This window comes from Rattus norvegicus, chromosome 19 (assembly GCF_021556685.1).
Source record: "Rattus norvegicus strain SHRSP/BbbUtx chromosome 19, alternate assembly SHRSP_T2T, whole genome shotgun sequence".
Classification (NCBI taxonomy): domain Eukaryota; kingdom Metazoa; phylum Chordata; class Mammalia; order Rodentia; family Muridae; genus Rattus; species Rattus norvegicus.
In genome coordinates this window covers 14887737-14909767 of record NC_141552.1, presented here as the reverse complement: position 1 = coordinate 14909767, position 22031 = coordinate 14887737, and the positions used below count along the sequence as shown (strand labels likewise).

At 47.3% G+C, this 22031-nt stretch overlaps 3 protein-coding genes across 9 annotated transcripts in view; 2 read left to right on the top strand and 1 right to left on the bottom strand.

The window, feature by feature from the left end:
* LOC147998836 (uncharacterized) overlaps window positions 1-22031 on the top strand; it is a 924038-nt gene that overhangs the window by 863085 nt on the left and 38922 nt on the right. The window contains exon 2 of one of the 4 annotated variants that reach the window (XM_087595570.1): window positions 21013-21110. The exons of 2 other annotated variants lie outside the window; for them this stretch is intronic. The gene's annotated coding sequence lies outside the window, so the exon portion shown is untranslated. Of the gene's footprint in view, window positions 1-21012; window positions 21111-22031 lie in introns of those variants that run through there. One more of the 4 variants, XM_087595572.1, reaches the window with a different exon arrangement.
* Window positions 1-22031, bottom strand: part of LOC134483468 (disks large homolog 5-like) — a 76459-nt gene that overhangs the window by 27106 nt on the left and 27322 nt on the right. The gene's annotated exons all lie outside the window — the stretch shown is intronic.
* LOC147998837 (uncharacterized) lies at window positions 700-4680 on the top strand. The gene is made up of 6 exons (XM_087595530.1): window positions 700-856; window positions 1890-2049; window positions 2518-2661; window positions 3295-3461; window positions 4180-4285; window positions 4409-4680. The coding sequence occupies exons 1-5, from the start codon at window positions 730-732 to the stop codon at window positions 4242-4244; spliced, it is 663 nt and encodes a 220-aa protein (XP_087451656.1). The 5' UTR covers window positions 700-729; the 3' UTR covers window positions 4245-4285; window positions 4409-4680.

Sequence of the window (22031 nt, the reverse complement as noted above, 5' to 3'; positions counted from 1 at the left end):
CCTGTGAGCAGTGCTCCTTTGGTGACATTGGTGCAGAGAGGAGAACCCCACAAGCAGCATGAGGTTCCCGTCATTGGTGGCTCCAATATTGCACTTTCCTCTGCCAACTGGTCTCCACACATTTCCTAGCACCTTAAAGACTTCAACTCTTTCTCCTAAGGAATTTTCTGGCAATTGTCGATTGCTAAGCACATGACTTCATGAGTGTTCCCCTAACACACACCCATGTTGTAACCTACCATGCAGACTATTTCTTGATGTGATATAAAGCACCTGTACATAATGAGACAGGAGAACTTTTGAGTGCATATTCAAGCTGGTGTGAAATCTCAGGAAGGTTTAATGGCTTACATTGGTGAATGAGGACAATTTGAGTTAGGATGAGACATTTTTTGGGAAAGATTTGAAAGGAAACATTCATTTAGATGCATAGGAATTACTAAGGTTTTTAATAATCAAGCCTTGAGGAAAATTTGGCTTTGGAAGCAGGAGATGCTCAGTGGCTCTCCCCAGGAAAGTCTCCTGGAAAGGGCACCTCTGCTTATGCTCAGTACAGGGAGAACATTAGCAGGAAGGCAAAGTCTGCTCCCCATGACATCAGTTGTCCCTTCTTGGACATTCTATTGTCTCCTAGAGAGTTCTGGCATCCTCTGTGATGTCACCAGTGTTGTAGTGACAACCAGTGCCCTAGTTTCTCTCAGTCTGAGTCTGGCGGTTACAAGCTAAGACATGTTTTCCCGTCTTCGCAAGCTTTTTGGGAGGGGGAACGTCGATTCTGGAGAGACTAGAGTGAAGGAGTCTGGCCTTTCGTCTCAAAGTAATGATGGACAAAGACAGCACTTCTGGGGAATGTGGAGTAAATTCTGGGCAGTGTATTTTGAGCTTCCTGCCAGGGTGGCTGCAGGCTTAAGCTGACCTTTCTAGCAATGGGCCACAGCAACTGGAGCATCTGAAAAGGAATTGAATTTCCACGAATAGCACAATTCCCTAAAGTCAAGGATTTCAGAACTTTAGTTTCCCCATCCCCACTGGGAGGATATGGTAAGGCCAATGCTATTATACTGTGGACTTCTGGTCTTTACTTTTCAGTTCATTTGCTCTGTTACATTGATATAATAACACCATCAGTGGTCATGGAGGGTCCACCTTTTCTGAGTTTAGACAGGGCAGCAATGTATTTCACTATCATTGCTTCTTTAAATACAATGGGTATCTGACAGTAGTAACAGGGAGAGATTGTGCTTCAGGCAATAATCTTATGTTCTTAGACCTTCTCCGATTTCTTCTAACTGGCAGGGTCATCGTTTGCTTTATATATTAGAGGTTGTATGTTACAAAAATTTTTCTACAATACCAAAACTATTTGGAATGTGTAGACCAAGATTCAGCCTGTAACCTATTCGCACTTCTGGGGCATTTGGTATTTCACATAGGGACACTGATAAGTCTGTTGAACATATCCTCCCTGGAAATGCGTTTTAAATCCAAAGTTGTTGCTTTAGAGTATCAGGGTAAGACATCTGAGTGTCTCCAATCACTCAAGTTTTGTGGATGGTGAATTTATCATCTGAGTTCTGAAGCCACAGGGGTGAGGGTCCTGAAACCAAGCTGTACCCTGTTCAGCTGATAATAATCCTGGAGAAGCCATCTCCGTGGTACATGTAAGCACGTGATGTCCAGCATAGGGAACACCTGGCTGCTTACATCTCTTGGTCTCTATAGAGTAGTTCGAGAACTGAGATCCCCTGAGGAGGTCTCTTAAGCATAGACCAATCGCCTAGCAGTGACACTGGGTTCCAGGCTTGTTCTCCTGTTTAGGCCTCACTGTGATCTATGTACACTCTATGCATTCTCCCCATGCAGGTTCACTTGTGTTCTTCTACCTACAGATGCTGGGATAGAAACATCTTCCCATGGCACTGACCTAAGCAAGAATCAGGCCATGAAGGAAAAGGAGAGGCTGATTAAAGAGCTGCAGCTCATTACCGAGGAGAGAAATGACCTGAGAGATCGCCTGAGGTTTCTGACAGAGAGATCCATGAAGAACAGGTATGAATCACACCAAATGCTCTTGTTTCATTCCTGGGTCTGCAAGGTCACCTTTTTCTTATCCTGTTAAGGTTTTGGGTTCTAGAAAGCTGTGCCTCCCTAACCACCCTGTGCTAAACCTCACCTCCCATATAGTGGAGATTCAGAACCTGACCCTTCCTCAGGAGTGAGATTGAAAATATACTCATCTGCTTCCACTTATTTAAAAGCAGAACTTGTGGTCTGAATGAAGAATTCAGGGATAAAGTCAGGGAGAGTGAGTTCCCAGTGTGCATTTGCAAAGCCCTTGACAGCTGGTGGCTTTGCAAGATTGTAATTGCAGTGAGTTTATGGTGAGTCTCTGTACTTGCTAGGCAGGGGACTGAGTGCTGGAAGATCCAGGCAGCAGCCTGGAGTAATATAGGACCCACCCTGAGTTCATATATTCCTAAATGCCGATGTTCATTGTATTCTATCATTTGGGGCCAGGCCACACTTCAGGCCAAATCCATATTATGAAGACCTGGAGAGAATGGAGGAGGCGGTCATGTCAATTCTGCACAACTTAGAGATGGAGAACACTGAGGTCCATGAGAACAACCATAAGCTGAAGAAGGAGATTACCTTCTCTAGGTAAGTCCTGGTCAGAAAGGCTATCACTTGTGGAATGGCCATTTCTGACTTTCTTTGTTCTGGATTGGACGGTCTTCAGCTCTGGTTCTATCTCTTGTGCTATTTACCCATCAGTGTTCCAGGGTCATTAGGACTCAGTTTTCAGTTCCATAAAAGACTGTTACTCATCCCAGGATTGTCTAGGCATCTTCAGAAGGCTCTAGATAGAACAGTACTGATTGAAGTCAGCAGAAGGTTATTAGGCTGACCTGGACCTATGGTGTCACACCAGGTTTTATAAAATTCAGTGCGTGGACCACATGGTTAGCATGACCTTCTCTTGGTTCTACTGACCTCCTTTGAGGGTGTTAGCCCACTACTAATTGATGTTGGCCCCATGCATTGGGCTTTCATGGATAGTTGTAGATCCATGTTCTTTCTCAGAGGTGTGGACACTAATTGGTGTCAGGCCAAGCAAACAATTTATTCTTCCCCGAATTAACTCTTTATGGTTTGTGCAGCAGCCTTATATGTATCAAGATGCATTTTATTAAGTCTTCATGGGTATCTGGGATCTGGTAGAGTTAGTGGGACTTGGGAGTAGGAATGGGAGGAAGGGCCAGCATGATCTTACTATGCATACTGTATTTCCAGAAACCTGCTTAGCCAGCTCCTGATGGAGAACACATGTAGGAAGAAGTTGGTCCCCCTGAAGCAGGAGAGCAAGGAGGTACATCTTGATTGTGCACTGAACCAGAAATATTTGGTTGACTGCAACAAGAAAGATAAAGACCATCAACGGCCAGAACCAGCATTATCAGGTAGGGATGAGCAGATGTGTTAGCTTAACAATATCTGATAAAATTTGCCAATTTGATACATCTTTGCTTCTCTTACCACCTTTCTAATTTACACTCACAACCAGCCAACCACCTCATGTAATGGAATTGTTCATTGCTCTGCCTATGCACATGTATTCTGGGAAGTTAACCACTTTTCAGAAACTGAATTATTGTGCAAGCATATTTTGCTGCTCTTTTTGAAGCTGCAGTCTAGAAATGGTGACAGATGAATAACATATCTAAAATTGCATATCCATGTGATAGATTGGATCCTATGTAGAGTTTTGAACAATTTCTTGGTTCTTGAACAATTGACACTCTGTGGTCATGTGACCTCTTGTGTAGGAAGCACCTTTGGGATAAGAACCAAGTGCAAATGTCAAATTAGTACTTGTCATTGGCTTTAACCTTGGTGACATATGGACATCTCCTTTTTTCCTGCAACCCGATGAGGTCTCTTCCCATTGCCCTGTTCTTGGTTTGCACTGGTATAAGTCTGGGTCCCAGATTGGCAGCCCACATTACTGTGAGGCTTGCTGGAGATTTTGCCCTGCCCACAGAGTTAGCAACAATGATATCAGTTAAAAGGTCCATGTCGACTGTCCAATAGAACTGAGGTGGTAGAAGGCAGCATTCTGACAGCTGGCTTGCATTTCCCGACCAAATCAGTGTCTGAAAAACTGCCTTCCTCTCCCAGGTCTCAGAAAGTGCAAGAGAGCTGGAATTGGACACACCCCAGTAAGAGAGCTTCCTGAAGAATAAGTTGCTTTCTCAGGAGTCCCTGATGACCAACATCCTGAATGGTAACAACATTTTTTGGATGAGTATTCTTCCTCAGAGTTAATTTGTCATTTATTAGAGACCCTAAATTTATATACCACTAAGCCATCCTGACTGATTGAGGTCTTACTCACTTTCTTCTTCAGAAAACAGCACTTGAGAGACAACTTGGGGGACCGCCTTTCATTATTTGTGCTAGAGGAGAAACAGCAATACGTCTGTGCTTCTAAATGTTCGTTAAGAATATGCTGTTTAGAAATATTTTTGTTATGATTTTAATTGAAGTTTTCTTTTTGTTGTTTCATATTTATATGTTCTTGTTACTATTTTTACTTTCAAATATTTTTAAATATTTTTATTCATTTTAATCCTGTTTTGTTGTAAAAATGTATTTGTTATGAATAAAAATTGAATTCTATGTCTTGACTCTTAAGACTATCTTTCTTACTCAAGGGTTCTGTCCCTTCCTGTGGACCTAGAACTTACAGCTACAGATGGATCTCTGCATGTTCCATGGAGCCTGGGCTAATAAGTGAATTCAAAGTCACCAAGGTGTACCCAGTGTGACAGTGTCTTTTGTGTGGATAATGTGGCTGTGTCTCGGACACACACTTTATGATGTAATCACTGACACACTTTACCCAATTGTTAGGGTCCATGTGGTTCTTCTGAGAGAGCAGCAGATGCTCTACCCTGTGAGTCATCACCACAGCTCCTGCAGGTGGCTTTTGTTATTCCACATGAGGTGCTGTATTAGGTGGACAGGATCACCTCCAATTAAATAGAGAGATCTCAGGAGATGTGTGTTCACAGGGAACTTACTGAGGCGTGCGTGCTCAACGTGTTAGGTTGTCAGGCATCCCTACAGAGCTCTGGTGTTCCCACTGCTCATTGTGTGTCAGGATCATCCTCCAGCATCACTTAGTTTTCATATTAGAGCAGATCTTTCACCTATTATCAGTGATGACCATATGTATTCTGCACATCTGATAAAATACAGAATAGAAACTAGCTTCTTGTAGGCCAGATTGGCATAATCAGTTTTTTGATTGTTAGCAAGAAAATTATTTTAATCTAAGCAGTTTAGGAAGGAACCTCCAGAGCATCCATAGTGAGTGTAGCTTGCAGCTGTGAACACAGGTTTCTTTTGGAGAGCAGGCCTGTGCAAGCCCAACCTAGGTGGGACAGTTCAAGCTACCCTTTTTCCATGGCCAATCTGGGATCGTATTGAGAATGTATTTTTTCCAGGTGACTGATTTCCAATTTGTGGAATTGATCTAACTTGCTGAGAGTGGAGGTGACTCAGAGAGTTAAAGTACAGAAGGACCAATGCAGTATGTCCACAAAAGCTTGCTGTCACCCCAGGGCTTTTAAAAGCTCAGCAGCTAGAGAAGCAATGTAGTATTTGGTTACTCTCATGCTTAGGTCTAGTCATTCATTAAAAGCTGACCATGACACAAAAAGTGTCATTTGTGTCACAATACAAACTAGTTGTAACTAGATTCACCCCACACTATCACATCACCACCATATTTGAGGTTCTCAGTTACTATCTAAGAACCTGGAAGAGGCCTGGGTCTTGCTACACAAACTCATAATTTATGTCTTCATGACACTGTGTGCTTTGTTCTGTTGATGCTACTATTGGCATACAATACCTTGGATACTTTGTGCTGACATCTGTGACCTAAGACAATAGTTCATGTCATCCTAACCTGAATAAACTGTCCTTAGAGTACAGTGTAGTGGGAGGGGCCTTCGTTTCCTATGAGATACCAAAACATTTCCAGTCTTCAGTCAAGTCTGTCAGCCATTGTCCAGTGCCTGTCTTGAGATGTCCACCTTTTCAGCTGAGAGTCTTCATCCAGGCAGCTCTGTAATTCTGTAGAAGATTAATAGGGTTCCAGCCCTATTATTTAATTCACTGTGACTGTACTTGCCGAACATGCTCAAAGCCCTGTGATCCACCCTAGCCCTCTGTGCTTTAGAGAAAGAAAATAAAGAACCACATTGCACTTGAAGTTTCTCCTCCAACAAAAGGAGAGCCTGCATAGGGCCTTTAAGTAACTCTAAGCCCCAGCTTCCCCACAACTCCCTCCATCAATTCCATGATTGGTGTGTTTTCAGTACTACTCACTTTCTTCTGTGTGCAAAGAATGTGCACCATGTCAGTAAAGGGTGTGTGTGTGTGTGTGTGTGTGTGTGTGTGTGTGTGTGTGTGTGTGTGTGTTTGGTCCCTAGTGAAAACTGTCGAGATACATGCAGACTCATGCTACTACTGTCCCATGGTACCTTGCAGGGAACCCTGAAATGGTGTGCTACTTTAATACAGTCTAAACCGGGTGTGCATGGTTTCTGTAAGGTCACCACTACAGAGAGCAGGAAAAGCTTCAGTAGTCACATGGATGTGATCAATCAGTGTTAGTCATGCCCTTCCTGCGTGGTAGACTGCAGGTTGTCTGTCCCCATCACTTTGCTCTCTTGTGCCCAAACAATGCCAAGGTCAGGGCCATTGAGCCGTGAGGCAGAGGCTTACCACCCTCAGTTCTGCCTACGACCCCTAAGACTGTCTCTTTCGGGTGTGTGTGTGCTGGACACTCATGGATCCTGAGATCTCCGCAGCTGAGGTGAAACAGTACCGGAGCCATTGCAATGTGGGCACACATTTGGTTGTGGAGCTGGGCCACTCTTTGACATTTGGTGAGTGGAGAGACAACTGTTGGCTGAGCCTTTGGTGAACCGGATGTCCCCTGGCCACATCAGCAGTCAGCAGTATCAAAGCTGAGCAACCAGTGTTTTATGTTCCATTTTGTCATCGCTGGTCAGTGTTCTGATGCCACAGCACATGGCTGGTCTCAATCTCCCCATGTGGCCACAATCCCTAATTGATATTGCCTCCACTTCCCAAGTGCCACTGGGATTTCTGTAGAACCCCTAAGGCAGCAGCAAGCAGGAGCTCCTGGCTATTCCCTCCCTGCTCTCTGCATCTGCATGTCGTTCTGTGTACATATGGCTATGTCCTCATATACTCTTGATGCCATGATACCTTAATAAACACTTGAATCATGCCCTGATGGCCAGTTTTCAACTGCTACCTGACACAATCTATAATCGCCTGGGAAATGAGGGACAGTCTGGATCAGACTGGCCTTTGAGCATGACTATGCGTGACTGTCTTTGTTGCTGTGGGAGATGCCAGGCAGCCTCTTTTCTGATCCTAGAGTCCCTATACCCAGCCACTTGTCCCCTCTACAGCCAGACCCTACTTCTGCTCCTAGGCACTGTCTTGGACTTCCTTCCCTCAGGTGGCTTCTCTCCTTTGGCTGCTACAGAAACCTGTTATGAGGACAGGAACAGGGAGTTAAGAGTTCAGAGCCATCTTCCCTTTGATGTTCTTTCTCAGAGGTCAGTGGGACACTTAAAGAGTTTTGTGTATACATTTTATTAAGCAAGGGACAATCATGCATCAGGCACAGGAAACTAACAGCACATCTACCGGACCTCCTTCAACACATGGGCATCTCTTCTGGCCTGTGCTTCTGTGTGCTGAAACCTGGGGACCAACTTCCTGTGGGGTTTCCCAGGATGACTGTGCACATTACTACACTGACGTAAATCCTCAAAACTCACAAACAGCAACAGGACTGACCGCCACAGGAACGGTTCTCCATCAACAGATACCACAGACCAGCAAGCAGAAGCATGGGCAGGTGGTGCTGTGGTTCACACACTTCTCTTTCCTCACTAGGGCAGGTGACCCACTGAAGAAAACAAGGAGGCAGCAGGATGGAAGAGGAAAACTACAACCCAGTCCTTGCATTAAACACCCAAGCACATTTAGACTAGAGGAGAGTAGTTTGCCAAGAATGAGGGCCACTTTGGACATCCATCATCAATAGCCCTGGCTGTCTAGGCCAGCATCAGATCCAGCCGTCTCCAGGCAGGTGTCCGCCAGGCCCTCAAGGGCACTAAGAGCATTAACCATGAAAAATAGAACAAGATATCTGCCTCTTGCCTGCCTGACAGCCAAGCATGTGTATGCCCTGGCTATGCTCACGCTGGGACCCCTGCTAGATATTAAGATATAGAGACCTGATAGTTGATTAGGACCCTGTTCGAAAAGGAAGATACAGGATATTTCCCTCTGGCATCCATATGTGCATGCATGGTTGTACAAGCTGGTAGAATCTCTCTCTCTCTCTCTCTCTCTCTCTCTCTCTCTCTCTCTCTCTCTCTCTGTCTCTCTCTGTCTGTCTGTCTCTCTCTCTCTCTCTCTCTCACACTCTCTCTCTGTCTCTCTCTGTCTCTCTCTGTCTCTCTCTGTCTCTGTCTCTCTCTGTCTCTCTCTCTCTCTCTCTCTCTCTCTCTCTCTCTCTCTCTCAAAGTTTTGAAGCACAGCAGAAGAATCTCTGGGACTCTAAGCCTGAGCAACCTCATCTGTGAGCCACAGCTTCTGTGTGAGAGCTCCTTTGTGTGAGAGGCATAGGGTGACTGAGGAAGGTTGCTGGTGTCCATCCCTGGCCTGCATGTGCATGCATACAGACACATGGATACATGCACACGCTGAGTTCCCCTCATCCAATCCTGAAATCTGAAAACACTGAATTTCAAATCCAGGCGTTCTCCTAACCTACACCTTCCCTCAGGAATTGGAGATGAGGCCTTGCAGGAATCCTCAACCAGTGAGACTGGCCCAGACCTTCTGAGATCCATTCTGCCCCAGGAGAACACAGCAGGTGTTATCAGGACAACACAGAAACTCAAGACTCCAGCCTGATGCAGGGACCACCTGCTGGGTTAGGAGAAGACTCAGCATCAGGTTCCTGAATGAAAACATCACCTCTGAACACACGGGGTCGCTGTGGCTATGCCTTCAAGGCATCTTCAGCAGCAGCTTAAATGGACTAGGGATGACTCTGGGAATCTGCCTGCAGGGTGATTTGGGAATCCTTTTGCTAAGGCTTGATCGCTAGATGTTGCCACAGAAACCCTTGAACTCTTCTTGGAGTACAGTCCAGGCAGAGGCTGAACACAAAACATTCTGATTATGAACTGAGTTTAACAGATAATCCGGAACCTGAAGGCCACAGGTCCAAAGGTCTGCACTGCAGGGGTGAGGCATCACTGCAGGGATGACCACACAGTGCAGGGGTGAGGTGTCACTGCAGGAATGACCACACACTGCAGGGGTGAGGTGTCACTGCGCGGATGACCACACACTGCAGGGGTGAGGCATCAATGCAGGAATGACCACACACTGCAGGGGTGAGATGTCACTGCAGGGATGACCACACACTGCAGGGGTGAGGAGTCACTGCAGGGATGACCACACACTGCAGGGGTGAGGCGTCACTGCAGGGATGACCACACACTGCAGGGGTGAGGAGTCACTGCAGGGATGACCACACACTGCAGGGGTGAGGTGTCACTGCGCGGATGACCACACACTGCAGGGGTGAGGTGTCACTGCGCGGATGACCACACACTGCAGGGGTGAGGCATCACTGCAGGGATGACCACACACTGCAGGGGTGAGGAGTCACTGCGGGGATGACCACACACTGCAGGGGTGAGGTGTCACTGCGGGGATGACCACACACTGCAGGGGTGAGGTGTCACTGCGGGGATGACCACACTGCAGGGGTGAGGTGTCTCTGCAGGGATGACCAGGAAGTTGACTGAGCTCCTCAGGGCTCTCCCTGTCCTGAATGTGCTTCCCTTCTAGGTGAGCACTGCAGCTTTCAGGGTGCTGGAGCCCTGTGTGGGCAGCAGTAGAAACTGCTAGCCTTGTTATTCACAGCTGAAACTATCACACAGGGCATTCCAGAAGTGAACACCACCAAAGTGGGGCCTTTCACAGCATTCTGGGTAGGATGGCACAAAGCCCCATGACAATTTCGCCTGTGATCCATACCAAATGTCTGCTGTCACTGCCTGTCTCTTAGGAGCCACCTGGATGATCCAGGGGATGGTCCTGAAGAAAAGGCTTGGCAAAATTGAGGTCTCCAAAGCCAGAGGAGCAGTGAGGAGGTGCAGGGGCCGTAGACCATGGAGACTGATATATGCTGATGTTAGACTACCCAGACTCATCCCTGTGTCCAAGTCTGGATGTCACAGAGGCACCTGGCAAAGGTCCCAACAGTTTCCTTCAGGATTCAGCTGTCTCCCTACTTGCCCTCCACCTAACCCACTTCCTGTGGTTCTGGGAGTCAAGGACTTCATCACCTTTTTCGTTTAATTGTCATATTGCAGGTACTGTGACTCGACCACTCTTCCTCCTGCAGGAGACACATCGTTTGTCACAGAACAGGACTGCTGCACCAGGAAGACCCATAGCATAACCAGGACGCTACAATGAAAACATGACTGGCCCTTCATGCTGAATGACAGGAAAAGCACCCAGCCTTCTCTTTGTTGCAGACTGGATTCCTCAGCCTTCCTGTTATGAACAGGGCATTAGTACCCTTCACAGGATACTTAGTGTTTATAAGACATTTATAGAATTCATCTTGTATATAAGGCCATTGGGCTAGGAGCCAGCATCAAGGCATCAAGTAGGAGGAAATACAGAAACATTCTAGGAAGGGACAGCCAGGGGCCAGTGGGATGGCTCAGTGATTGAGGACCAGAGTTCAGTTTCCAGCACATGGATGTTCACAGTCATCTGCAGAATCAGATCTAGGGCGTCCCATGACCTCCGCAGCTCCCAAGCAGCTACATGTATGCGTCTTAGACACTTCCTACTCACCGTGAAACAACCTAAGCCACAAAACATCCCACACCTTCTTGGATGGGCCCATCCCTGGGGGAGTCTTGTGTGTTCTGGGCTTCAACTCTAGGAAGGCTTGGCCTTGTTTTATAGGATGTCTTATTCCTTGTATCAGCAGAGAGAGAAAAAAAAAAAGATCCAGTCCTGGAACCCTAGAGGACACTGCCATGATGTCACTGCTGTGCTGGCTTAGGCTTAGAGATATCTCCATGATCCATCCAAGTCACCTAGAGCTCAGGGAATGATGGAAAAGTCCATGTGAGATCGCCCAGCGCTTGCAACCATGAGAAAGCTTGGAAAACACAGGGCACATGTGGTGTTTGATCCTGTGACAGTTCAACCCTCTTGAGCCTGCAGCTAAGACAAACAGTTACACTGGCCTGAGTGCACAGGCCAGATCTCAGAACCTGTTTGCCAACCATGGAACACTCTGGATCCCTCCTCACAGCTGGACCTTGATCTGCTACACCTCATCCACCCAAGCTTCTCAAGAAATGAAGCTACCAGGTTAATATAACAACTAACTGAAGGCAGCAAGAGCCTTCAGCCGCCCTGTGGCAGTAAGGTCAGTCCATAGGTCTCCTGTCCCTGCACCCTCAGTACCTGTGAGAGCCATGGCCACCTATTCCCTTCTGAGGTGAGAACAATTATACACACAACCTTGCTTTCAACAAATCCTGCCTTGGCCACTGGTGGGACCCTCATGAGATGCAACAATCTGATGCAGACCTCCTCAGACACTTTGGCTTCCTTTCTGGCTGCTGGAGCTTGGGCCCTCTGGCCTGGCCTAATGTAGGATCAGCAACACACAACTCTGTTGGGCCTCAGCCATCCCACATTGGGGGCCCTGCTTCACTCCTAGGTGCATCCGTTTCCCACATCTCTCCAGTCTCTCCCTCATCCCTAATTCCCCTAGCCTCTCAGGCCCAGCCCTTCAGTCTCTGATGGAGACTGTCCTGGAAGGACAGGAGCCCCTCCCCTGAGATACTCTCCCACCCCATGCTGCTGGACTCATCTCTACAGGAACAGCCTGCTGCTCCCCTGCCCCTGCAACCCACATCCTAGCTCTGCTTCACACAAACACTCTAAGATCTCTACACTGGATTCCTGTTCTATTTTGCTCCCTCTCTGTCCTCCAGAAGTTCTGCTGCTCTCTCTCACCACAGCAGGACCCACCAAGACACTGCTCCTGACCCCAGCAGCCACCAGCAGCCCAGGTCATGGGGCTACTAACAGCTTTGGCCCAGGACTCAGGGCTCCTTCCTTCTTCAGTATCGAGTCCAGGCTGAGACCATCTGGCCTGCTGCTGGGTCCTTGAAACCCTCAGTCTCACAGCCTCTGGGCACTCTGAGCCCTAGTCCTTATGGCTAACAAGTAGCTGCCCAGTCAAGCAACATGGGCCTCACTGGCTTCCTGGTGTGCCATGATGCTTTCCCTGCATGGCCGGGGATGACTGCATGCTAGGATTATGTCTGGAACTAGACCTGCAGGTAACACCTGATGGGTTGGCCAGGCTGTCCTCCTACTCCTGTTCTCAGGAGATTCTCCTGACTAAGCCTCCCAAGTGCTGGGATGAGAAGTATGTGCCACCATGCCAGCTAGGGGTCTTCAGGTGTGATGAAAGACTGGGATCTGTGGTCCTGGTTATTTCCAACAGTGGGGACACCAGTGTTCTGAGCATTCTGTCATCTAGGACTTATATTCCATGTACTTCACATGAACACTGTGAGACTTCTGCACTGGTTACCTGTTCTCTTTGAAACCTGTCTTCAGGTATCTGACAGTGGGAGTCTCCATGAAGTTTTTGTCACCCTGAGGATGTGGCTATATTAATAAGCTCAGGCAGCATGCAAACACAGCAGAGGTTACAAACAAGACTACCAGGCTGGGGCCACTAAGTGATAGAGTGCTCCTTTGGCATGGTGAGGGCCCAAGTTCTCTTGCAACCAACATCTGCTGGGGATGTAGCTCAGTGATTAGGCACTTGCCTAGCGTATGTGAGGTCCTGGGCTCCATCCCTAGGACTAAACCCTCATCCCCTACCCTGAACTCACCAGGTCCAGGCATCACTGTCAATCCTGAGGGCTTGAGTTTGATCCTTAGGCCCTCTCTGATACAAAAAGAGAAAAAAACTCCCTTGATTTGTGTTTGACCCCCACATGTGTCATGCCCGCCCCACTTCGAGTGTACAATTAAGGAAAGCATGAGTAAGTGGTTGAGAGGCACACACTGCCCTTGCAGGACACCCAGTTTGCTTCTCAGCACAAACTGCATGTGACTCAGCAGGTCTCAGGGTGGAACTGGATATGTGACCCTGTGCTATAGCACTGTCCAGAGTGGTAAATGCAGCTTCTGAAGAGGAATGCAGGCCTGGCCTCCAGACCTCCACCTTCAAGTCCTGTCTGGAGAGCCTGATGCCCTGGCAAAAGAGACTCCTTCTCTCCAGAGGAGCACTGCACTCAAATGACACCTCAGTGATGAAAACTATCTGTCCCCAAAGGCATGCCACTGAGCAGAGATAGCCTCAGTCATGCACCTCTGCCCATCCCCAGTTCCTCATGTCAATAACTCAACCTTTCATGAACTAGATGGTAATGCTTGAGGTAGGATGATCAGTAGTTTACTGGCCAGTCTGGGCTGTATGAGATGCTCTCCCTGAAATCAGAGTCAGCAAGAAATTCAGCATGAAAGCTCTTTGTAAAGAAGCTCAATGACCCAGTTCAGAGCCTGGGACCCCGCACAGTAGGATAAAGTGACTCCCATGGCTTTTCCTCCACCTTCAACACTCATGCTTTGGCATGCACACCCCTACAAGGAGATCAATACACATGGAATAAAAAATTAAACAGAAACATTAATGAAGACAATGCAGATAATGTTTTAAAGGATCCCGGGAACCCTCACTTAGCACTTTCCTTTCCTTTGTCTTGGGAACAGCACCTGCACCAGAGACTGGAGACTTCCTGCAAGAGAGAGAGGAGAGATGCACTGTTCATTCAGCTAGAGAGCTGTGCAAAGACCAGAGCCACCCTCCTTTTTCTGACAGTGGGAGCTGGGCCCAAGTGTGGGCTGCTCCTACTAGCGGCACCACAAGAAGAGGACCCCCTTCCTCAAACCTTCCTGGAAGTCAGAGCACTGGCTATGGATGTCCCTCAGTCCTCAGAGGACTCTCTTTCAGCGATGGCTCAGAGCCTGTTAGGACAGAGAGGGACCAGAGCTTCCCCCCAAAGCAAGATCCCTGTCTTATCTGACAGGTATGAGGGCTTAGGGATGGGACAGAGGATGTGACAAGGTTACATGTAGCACAGGGCTAGGTTAGTAAGGCAATCAAAGAGGAAAGAATCCTGGAACATTCCTCATCTGTTCTTTGGGCTATGTTCGTAGGGATGAGGGGCAGTGTGGGTAGAGGACTAGGACACAGCACAGCCTTCTCTGCACATGGTTAGCTTTCTAGGCTGCCTGGTCACTGTGACCAGCAAATTTTCAACTGTGCCATTCTACTACCAAGGCTGACACAACTGGTGCACCATGTAGCAATAGGACTTTACTGACTTAGCGACATTTGGAATCACACAATGATCATGTGTCACAGAAGAGTTTTTTTTTTTTTTTAAGAAAAGGATTTTAAAAAACTAATTATTTTGTCCATCTGAGTACGCTGTCCCTGTTTTCAGACACAACAGTAAAGGGTAGTATATGAGAGTAGAAATGGTTATGAGACACAATGTGTGGTTGCTGGGGATTGAACTCAGATCCTCTGGAAGAGCAGTCAGTGGTCTTAACCACTGAGCCATCCCTCCAGCCCCAGTATACTGTATTTTCAATGTTGTTTGTTTTTATTTCCTTTTTCACGTATGTCTGTATGGCGTTTCTGTGAGTACAGGTGTGTGTGTGCCTGTGTAAAGGTCAGGGACAACCTGAGCACAGGTCCTCACCTACCTCTCATCCATGGCTGTGATTGCTAGGCTAGCCCTTCCCCCTAATCCTAGAGACTGTCCACTTTAGGTTCATATTTCCCAGTAGGAAGGGCAGGATGACAGACACTACTGCATCCAGGTTTACGTGGCTTCTAGGGACCTAAACTGTTGTTGGGCTTGTTCAGCATGAAAATAAATCCCATTTCACAGCCCTGGCTGGGCCAGGCAGCGCACAGGTCTTTGCTGCTCTTGCAGAAGACTTGGGTTCAGTCTCCAGCACCAGGGTCAGGTGGCTCACAACCAACTGAGACTCCAGGTCCAGGGACTTCCAACCTCTTTCTGGATAAACCTACATGGCAAAAGCAGGGCTGGGAGCTGGAGGTTTCTGGTGTTGGCTTCTCCCTGCTGCAGGGGGCAAATCATGGGCATGTGAAACATATAACCCTGTAATTCTACAAAGTGCAGAAGCTCCTGAGGTCCCTCATGGTGCCCTAGAGCCTGTCCACCACTCATGGAGGCTTCGGGAACATGGCTTTTTCCTGACCTGTGTGCACTGTGCATCCTCACTCTCTACCCCCTGCTTTTCGGGGTTGGAAGTCTCAGGTGTAGGAGGCGCCTACCATAGGCCTCTTCTCTCAGCATTTCAGCATTTTACCCACTTGACCTTCACCAAGCATCCTTTGCTCTACACAGTTACCTCAGCCTGTGACCCTCATCCTCCAGACTCTTGTGAAGCAAACACCCATGGGTGTGCAGCTCTCATAGTTAGCCAGGCTAAAGGGGAAGGCAGCAAATCCTTCATGAACTCTACAGCTCCTAAGGCCTAGGAAAATGTCTATACCGGGGCTAAACTCATGCTGACCTGTAAGACTACATTTTTCCTTTAAACAGAAGGATGTGTGGTGGTGTGGCACAGGCCTTTGATCCTAACACTTGGGAGGCAGAGGCAGACAGAATTCTGAATTCTAGGCCAGCTTCCTCTACAGAGCTAATTCCAGGTCAGCTACACAAAAAACAACACTGTCTCCAAGAGTAAATCAAAAAGAGAAAGAAAGAAAGAAAGAAAGAAAGAAAGAAAGAAAGAAAGAAAGATAGAAAGGAAGGAAGGAAGGAAGGATTCATATTTTGTATACAATGAGATGCCTGCCTGTCTATACCTGAACCACCATGTTAACTATAACTCTTGTCACATCTGTATTAATTCAAATACTGAAGGCCAAATGGTTAAATCTTAATGACTATACAATTGGGGGGTGGTGCTGAAGAGATGGTTGGTTTAGTGGCTAAGAGCAGAAGACCGAGGTTCAGTTCCCAGTGTCCACATGGTGGCTCCTATTAACCTGTAATTGCAATTCTAGGGAATCAGTCTGGACTTCACGGGCACCACACATACCACATGGTGCACAAGCATTTATTAGGTGAAGCACTCAGGCCCATAAAAATAAGTAAATAAAATATATGGTTAACAGACACTGTGATTCAGGAAGTTCTTAGTGACTTTGGTTATCATTTCTCTCTCCCAGAGACCTGTCTTCCTCATGCTCAGCCTCCCTGGCTTCTAGGACATTTCCTAGCTCTGTGGAGCATGAAGTACTCAACACCATAAGCCAAGCATTGCAAAGCCATCTGCACCTTCACTGCTACACCTTCTCCATGGCTGTGTCTAAAGGGAGAGACTTGGAATCCCACAGATGCAAGGACAAACCTGTTGGGCTATATGAGCCCAGCCACCCAATAGTCAGATCTACTCCTGTCCCTGGCTATGGCATGAGGCTCTTAAGACAAATTAATCTGAAGGATCTCAACAGCTATGCTGTTAGACCTCTCATTGCTCTGCCCGACCTACAAGCTCCTTTACTGGCTCAAATTCACACCCGAACTCCTCTCCTGCCTCAGCCACCATCAGCTCTTCTACTCCTCTCCACCTGTGCTCTGAAGAATCCACACTAAGGTGGATGTTAACCTCTCCATGGACCTCCAGACATATGCTTGTGATTACTCTTCATTGGCTGTTTTGTATAGGTAGGCGGGTTCTTCTACTCTCATGCAGAACACTGCTCACACATTTTGGAACTTACAACACCCTCTTGATTGAGAATCCTGACTAATGACTGACTGAACCTTCCATGCCTGAAGTCACCCTCTGTCTCCCAGTCCAAGATGAGAATCCCCACCCTAACCCCATAGTGTCCAGTTTCATCTCAGAAGCTAGGCTCTGTACTACCCAATATCATTTGGATCTTGGCCTCTAATTCTCTGTTAAATCGTTCCTCTCTTCTTTAAAACAAATTCATTTTGTTGTTTGTTTTTTGAGACAGGGTTTCTCTGTTTGGCCCTGGCTATTCTGACATGCTCTCTGTAGATCAGACTTGTCAGGAAGCCAGATATCTGCCTGCCTCGGCCTCTTAAGCACTGGGATTACTGGATTGTGCCAGCATGTTTAATTAAAAACTAATTAGTGGCAGTGCATGTTGGCACATGCCTTTAATTCCGTCCGTTGGGAGGCAGAGGCATTGTGAGTTCCAGGAGAGCCAGGGCTATAAATTAACACCTTGTCTCAAAGAAAACAAGCCAAAAATGAAACAAAAATGTTGCAATATGGTCTTAGGAATGTAACTGAGTCTGTTCTTGAACTCTGAATCCTCCCACTTTCACTCAGGTGCTAATCAGCAGGCTTCTGTCTTGACTTTCACTGAGCACTCAGGGCTGCCAGGACTGTTACCTCTCCCAGTGTAACTCCTGACTCTGTCATCCCCATCATCACAAAACTCCTGCTAAGAATTAAGGAAACCTGAATTCTAAGGAACAGTCGGAGCTCCAGTATTTCCAAAGCTCACTCTAATACAGATGGATCCTATGCTGCAGTAAAATGGTCACAGCTGGAGGTCTTAATTCCAGGACTTGGGACAGAGGGGTTGGAGGATTTTGAATTCAAGGTTATTTTTCTGTTACATTGTTGCTCAAAGCGAGTTGGGCTGCTACAAGATACCCTGTCTCAAAACTATACCAAACACACCTAAAATGAAACAGAGGAGTTTGAGTGGGCACAGATGGGAAAGCTCGGCACTTTATGGCTAAGCCACCTGCTGCCAGCACCAAAGTCCATGCACAGCCCCAATTCTGAGCTGTGTCTGGGACCCCACTTAGGAGCACGCACCAAAGTAGCTCAGATCCAGGGCTTTTGGTCTAAGAGGAATTCAGGCAGTCACACTTTGGATGCCAGTTCTCCAGCTCAAGTGCCTGTCAGCCCAGGATCTGGTCTTAGTCATGGCTTGGCATCCCTAAATTCCTCCCAGCTGTGCTCTGAACTCACCCTGTGCCCCGTTCTGATGAATCTGCCATTCTCCATGGGAGTAGCCTCAAGAAGTCCCTCACATCTGAAGCACCACTCTGAGTGCACTAAATACTGCAGGGGAGGGGCGTGGCCAGCAGAGCACCCACCCCTTTCAGCTGTAGAACATTTAGCTCTAGAGTGAGCACTGCTGTGCATTGTGGAACTTAAGCAGTATCCCAGTCTTGGCCTGGGAAGAGCCATTGACACCCACACTTTCTGGGGTGACATTGTCTCCTGAGGATAGAGTCAGGTCAGGAGCAGCAACTGATGTTCACGAGAGACAAACTTTCTTCACCACCTGCCCATGCTGGCCCTAGGATCTGGGCTTTTTGGGTGACATGAGTGCTGAGCCCCCCAGGTAGATGGGTTTTCAGGGGTCAGGTGGTTATTGTCACCAAAGGTATCCACAAGGATAAGTCATACTGTACTAATTCCCATATTAGATCCCTTCTCACGGGTCACAGAGGCCGTGCTGGGTCCTAAATGTGGACCCAGGTTCCTGCGCACTTTTGAGGAGACTGGTCAGGGCGCAGGCTTCAGGACATTTTGTTTGAATTATTTTGGGGGATTTTATTTTTACTGTTGGGGACAAACCTAGGGCTGCCATGTGCTGGTAAAAGGCTTTGCCACAGCTGTAGATCATCCCTAATTATAAACTCCTAAATTCTCCCAATCCTGGAACTTTCTAGGTCCCTCACATGATGCAACCTTTGGGGGATTCCTCACATAGAATCATGGGGTGGAATGCATCCCAAAGAGAGACAGTGGGAAATGTTCCCCAGTGTCTCCCTGTGGCTGTGGTGATGAGAGTGCTGACCAGTAGATGGCAGGGCCCATGTGAAACCCTTTTGTTTTCTACTTGAGTGGAATATTCACCATGCCTTTTTTTTTTTTTCTTGAAACACAGGTTGCCCTGGAACTTACAGTCTTCCATCACTCTGACTCAGTTTCCCATGACTAGGATCACTGGCTTAAATTACTATGCCCATCTTTCTTTTTTTGTATTTATAAATCTTCTAAAAGCCAGAAGGATCTAGCATTTAAAATTTTGCGGTCCAAGGCATTTCCAACAGGGGATTCTTGACCTAGGAGTATCCAGACCAGTTTTTATTGTGTGGGTACTTCATTCCCATAACAGCTTATGCTTGACAAAGAGTTCCAAGGTGTGATGTCACTGGGCATCAGGCGGTGTCCCAAATAGCAGCACTGACTCAGGTTGTAATTTAGGCTGGAGAAACTTACTAGGACCCTGGTAATCCTAGCACCCTGGAGCCTCACATGTCCTTAGTCTGATCTATTGATGAATCAACTGCTCTTGAGGGTGGATTGGAATTCTAGTCACTGTGAGGCAGGAGCATTAGTATCCTACAGCCACTCTGGGCTCCATAGGAAGACCCTGTTTCAATAGTAAAAGGGGTCACTTGTGAGTTCTTACTGTCTTCCCTGAGGCCTTCCTGCTGGAGTTAGAATAGCTGTCTCACCAAGTTGAAGTAGAGGGCAGAATGTTGGTGCCTTCTATAATGAGGACGAGTGACAGATAGTCTATGGAAATTCTAGAAAGATCTACAGGTATTTATGTCCTGTGCATGGGAATTGCTGGCTTCCCTGTGTCCTTTGCCTTTAATTTGCAGTCCATGGGGCACCTGGGAATGTCCCAAAACCAGGCTGCACACAGGGCTTGTCCCATGATTCTCACTTGCACCCAGTGCCTGCCTGATTGTCATAAGTCTGACAGAGCCACTGTATGCTCTCCTGACACCTGCAGAGAGCACTATATGGGACCCTACTATCCCGACATTGCCCATCAGTGTCTACAATGTCCATATATGGCACTGAGATGGTCTAAGCTGCTTCCCGCCTATATGCTGCATCAGAATCTGACCATTCCTAATTTACTCCTCTCACACCCACACTAGAAGCCCTGTACCCACACTAGCCCCAGCTGGCCTGTTGCCTACTAACATCTCATGGACTCTGCCCCAATCCCCTGCCCTGCCCTGCCCTGCCCTGCCCTGCCCTGCCCTGCTCCAATGCACTGCCCCAATGCCCTGCCCTGCCCCGCCCCAATGCCCTGCCCAATGCCCTGCCCTGCCCTGCCCCAATGCCCTGCTGTGCCCTGCCCCAAACCCCTGCCCTGCCCCAAACCCCTGCCCTGCCCCAATACCCTGCCCCAGTGCTCTGCCCTCCCCTGCCCTGCCACAATCCCCTGCCCTACCCTGCCCTGCCCCAATCCCTTGCCCTGCCCTGCCCTGCCCTCACTCAGCTGACATTGTGGACATCTCAAGAAAGTCAGTGGACAATGGCTGACACACTTGTCTGAAGACTGGAAATGTTTCTCGATCTTGGAGAGGAAAGAAGGACCCTCCACCTACACTTTCCTCTAAGGAAGTTTATTCAGGTGAGGGATGACAGGGACTGTTTTGTCTCATGTCACACATGTCAGTAGAAAATATCCTAGGTATTGGATGGCGCTGTTAGCATTAACAGAACAAAGCCCATAGTGTTGGGAAGGATAATACATTATGAGTAGGATTAGAAAACCCCAAGCCTCTTCCAGGTCCTAAGAGGGCAAAAAATAGCACCAAACATAGCATTAATGTGATAGGTTGGTTAAATCTAGTTACTAGGTTCTAGTGTGATACCTATGACCCTTTTTGTGTCATGGTCAGCTTATAATGACTAGAGGACCTAAGCTTGAGAGTCACCAATGCCTCTCCCTTGCTTCTCCAGCTGCTGAGCATTGAAAAGCCCTAATGAGACAGCATCTGTTTGCAGACATACTGGATTATTCTTCTTCACTTTATCGCTCTGAGTCACCTCCACTCTCAGTAAGTCAGTTTAATTCCATAAATTGGAAATGAGTCCCGTGGAATATATACTTTCTCAATACAATCACAGATTTCCATGTAAAAGGTGAAACATGAACTGTCCCACCTAAGCTCTGGGCTTGCACAGACGTGCTATGCAAAAGAAACATGTGGTCACAGCTGCAGTCTGCATTCACTATGGATGCTCTTGAGGTCCTCCCTGACCTGCATAGATTAAGATAATTATCTTGCTTTCTATCAAAAGAATTCATTATGCCAAGTTGGCCTGTAGAAGGAGGCTAGTCTCTTCAGTATTTTATCAGATGTGCTTAATGTATATAATCATCGATAGTAAGTGAAAGATCTGTTTGGAATTGAAACTGAGTGATGCTGGAGGATGATCCTGAATGCACAATGAGCAGTGGAGGCACCAGAGCCCGGTGTGGATGCCTAGCAGGCTGCCACATTGAGCAGGCACTGCTCAACCACCTGTACATACACATCTCCTGAGATCTCTCTCCTTAATGGGAGATGATGGCGTCCATCTAGTATAGCACATGTCCTGGAAGGACAAAAGCCACCTGCAGGAGCTGTGGTGATGACTCCCAGGTTAGGGAATCTGCTGCTCTCTCAGAAGAACCACGTGGTCCCTAACAATCATCTACAATGGGGAATGCTATTCCCTCTTTTGGATCATGAGGGAAATGCACTGAGGAGTGCATACATACATACATACATTTGAAAAAAATCCATTGAGTTAAATGATAAAAATAAATATAATCAGCAACAATAAAAAACACAGCATATGAATGATCAAGTGAAACAGCACCTATAAAAACCTATTTCCCAAAATGACGTTAATGGTCATTATCTTTGTGGTTTAATACTAATGCTGTATTGTAAGAAAAACTGAGGCACATGGTTCTCAATTAGGATTATTCT

Bases quoted from the DNA above. Each gene is read 5' to 3' on its own strand.
- LOC147998837 (XM_087595530.1), top strand. From the start codon at position 730: ATGTTTTCCCGTCTTCGCAAGCTTTTTGGGAGGGGGAACGTCGATTCT. The intron at 2,050-2,517 runs GTATGAATCACA...ATTTGGGGCCAG, and splicing joins GAGAGATCCATGAAGAACAG to GCCACACTTCAGGCCAAATC. The intron at 2,662-3,294 runs GTAAGTCCTGGT...CTGTATTTCCAG, and splicing joins AAGGAGATTACCTTCTCTAG to AAACCTGCTTAGCCAGCTCC.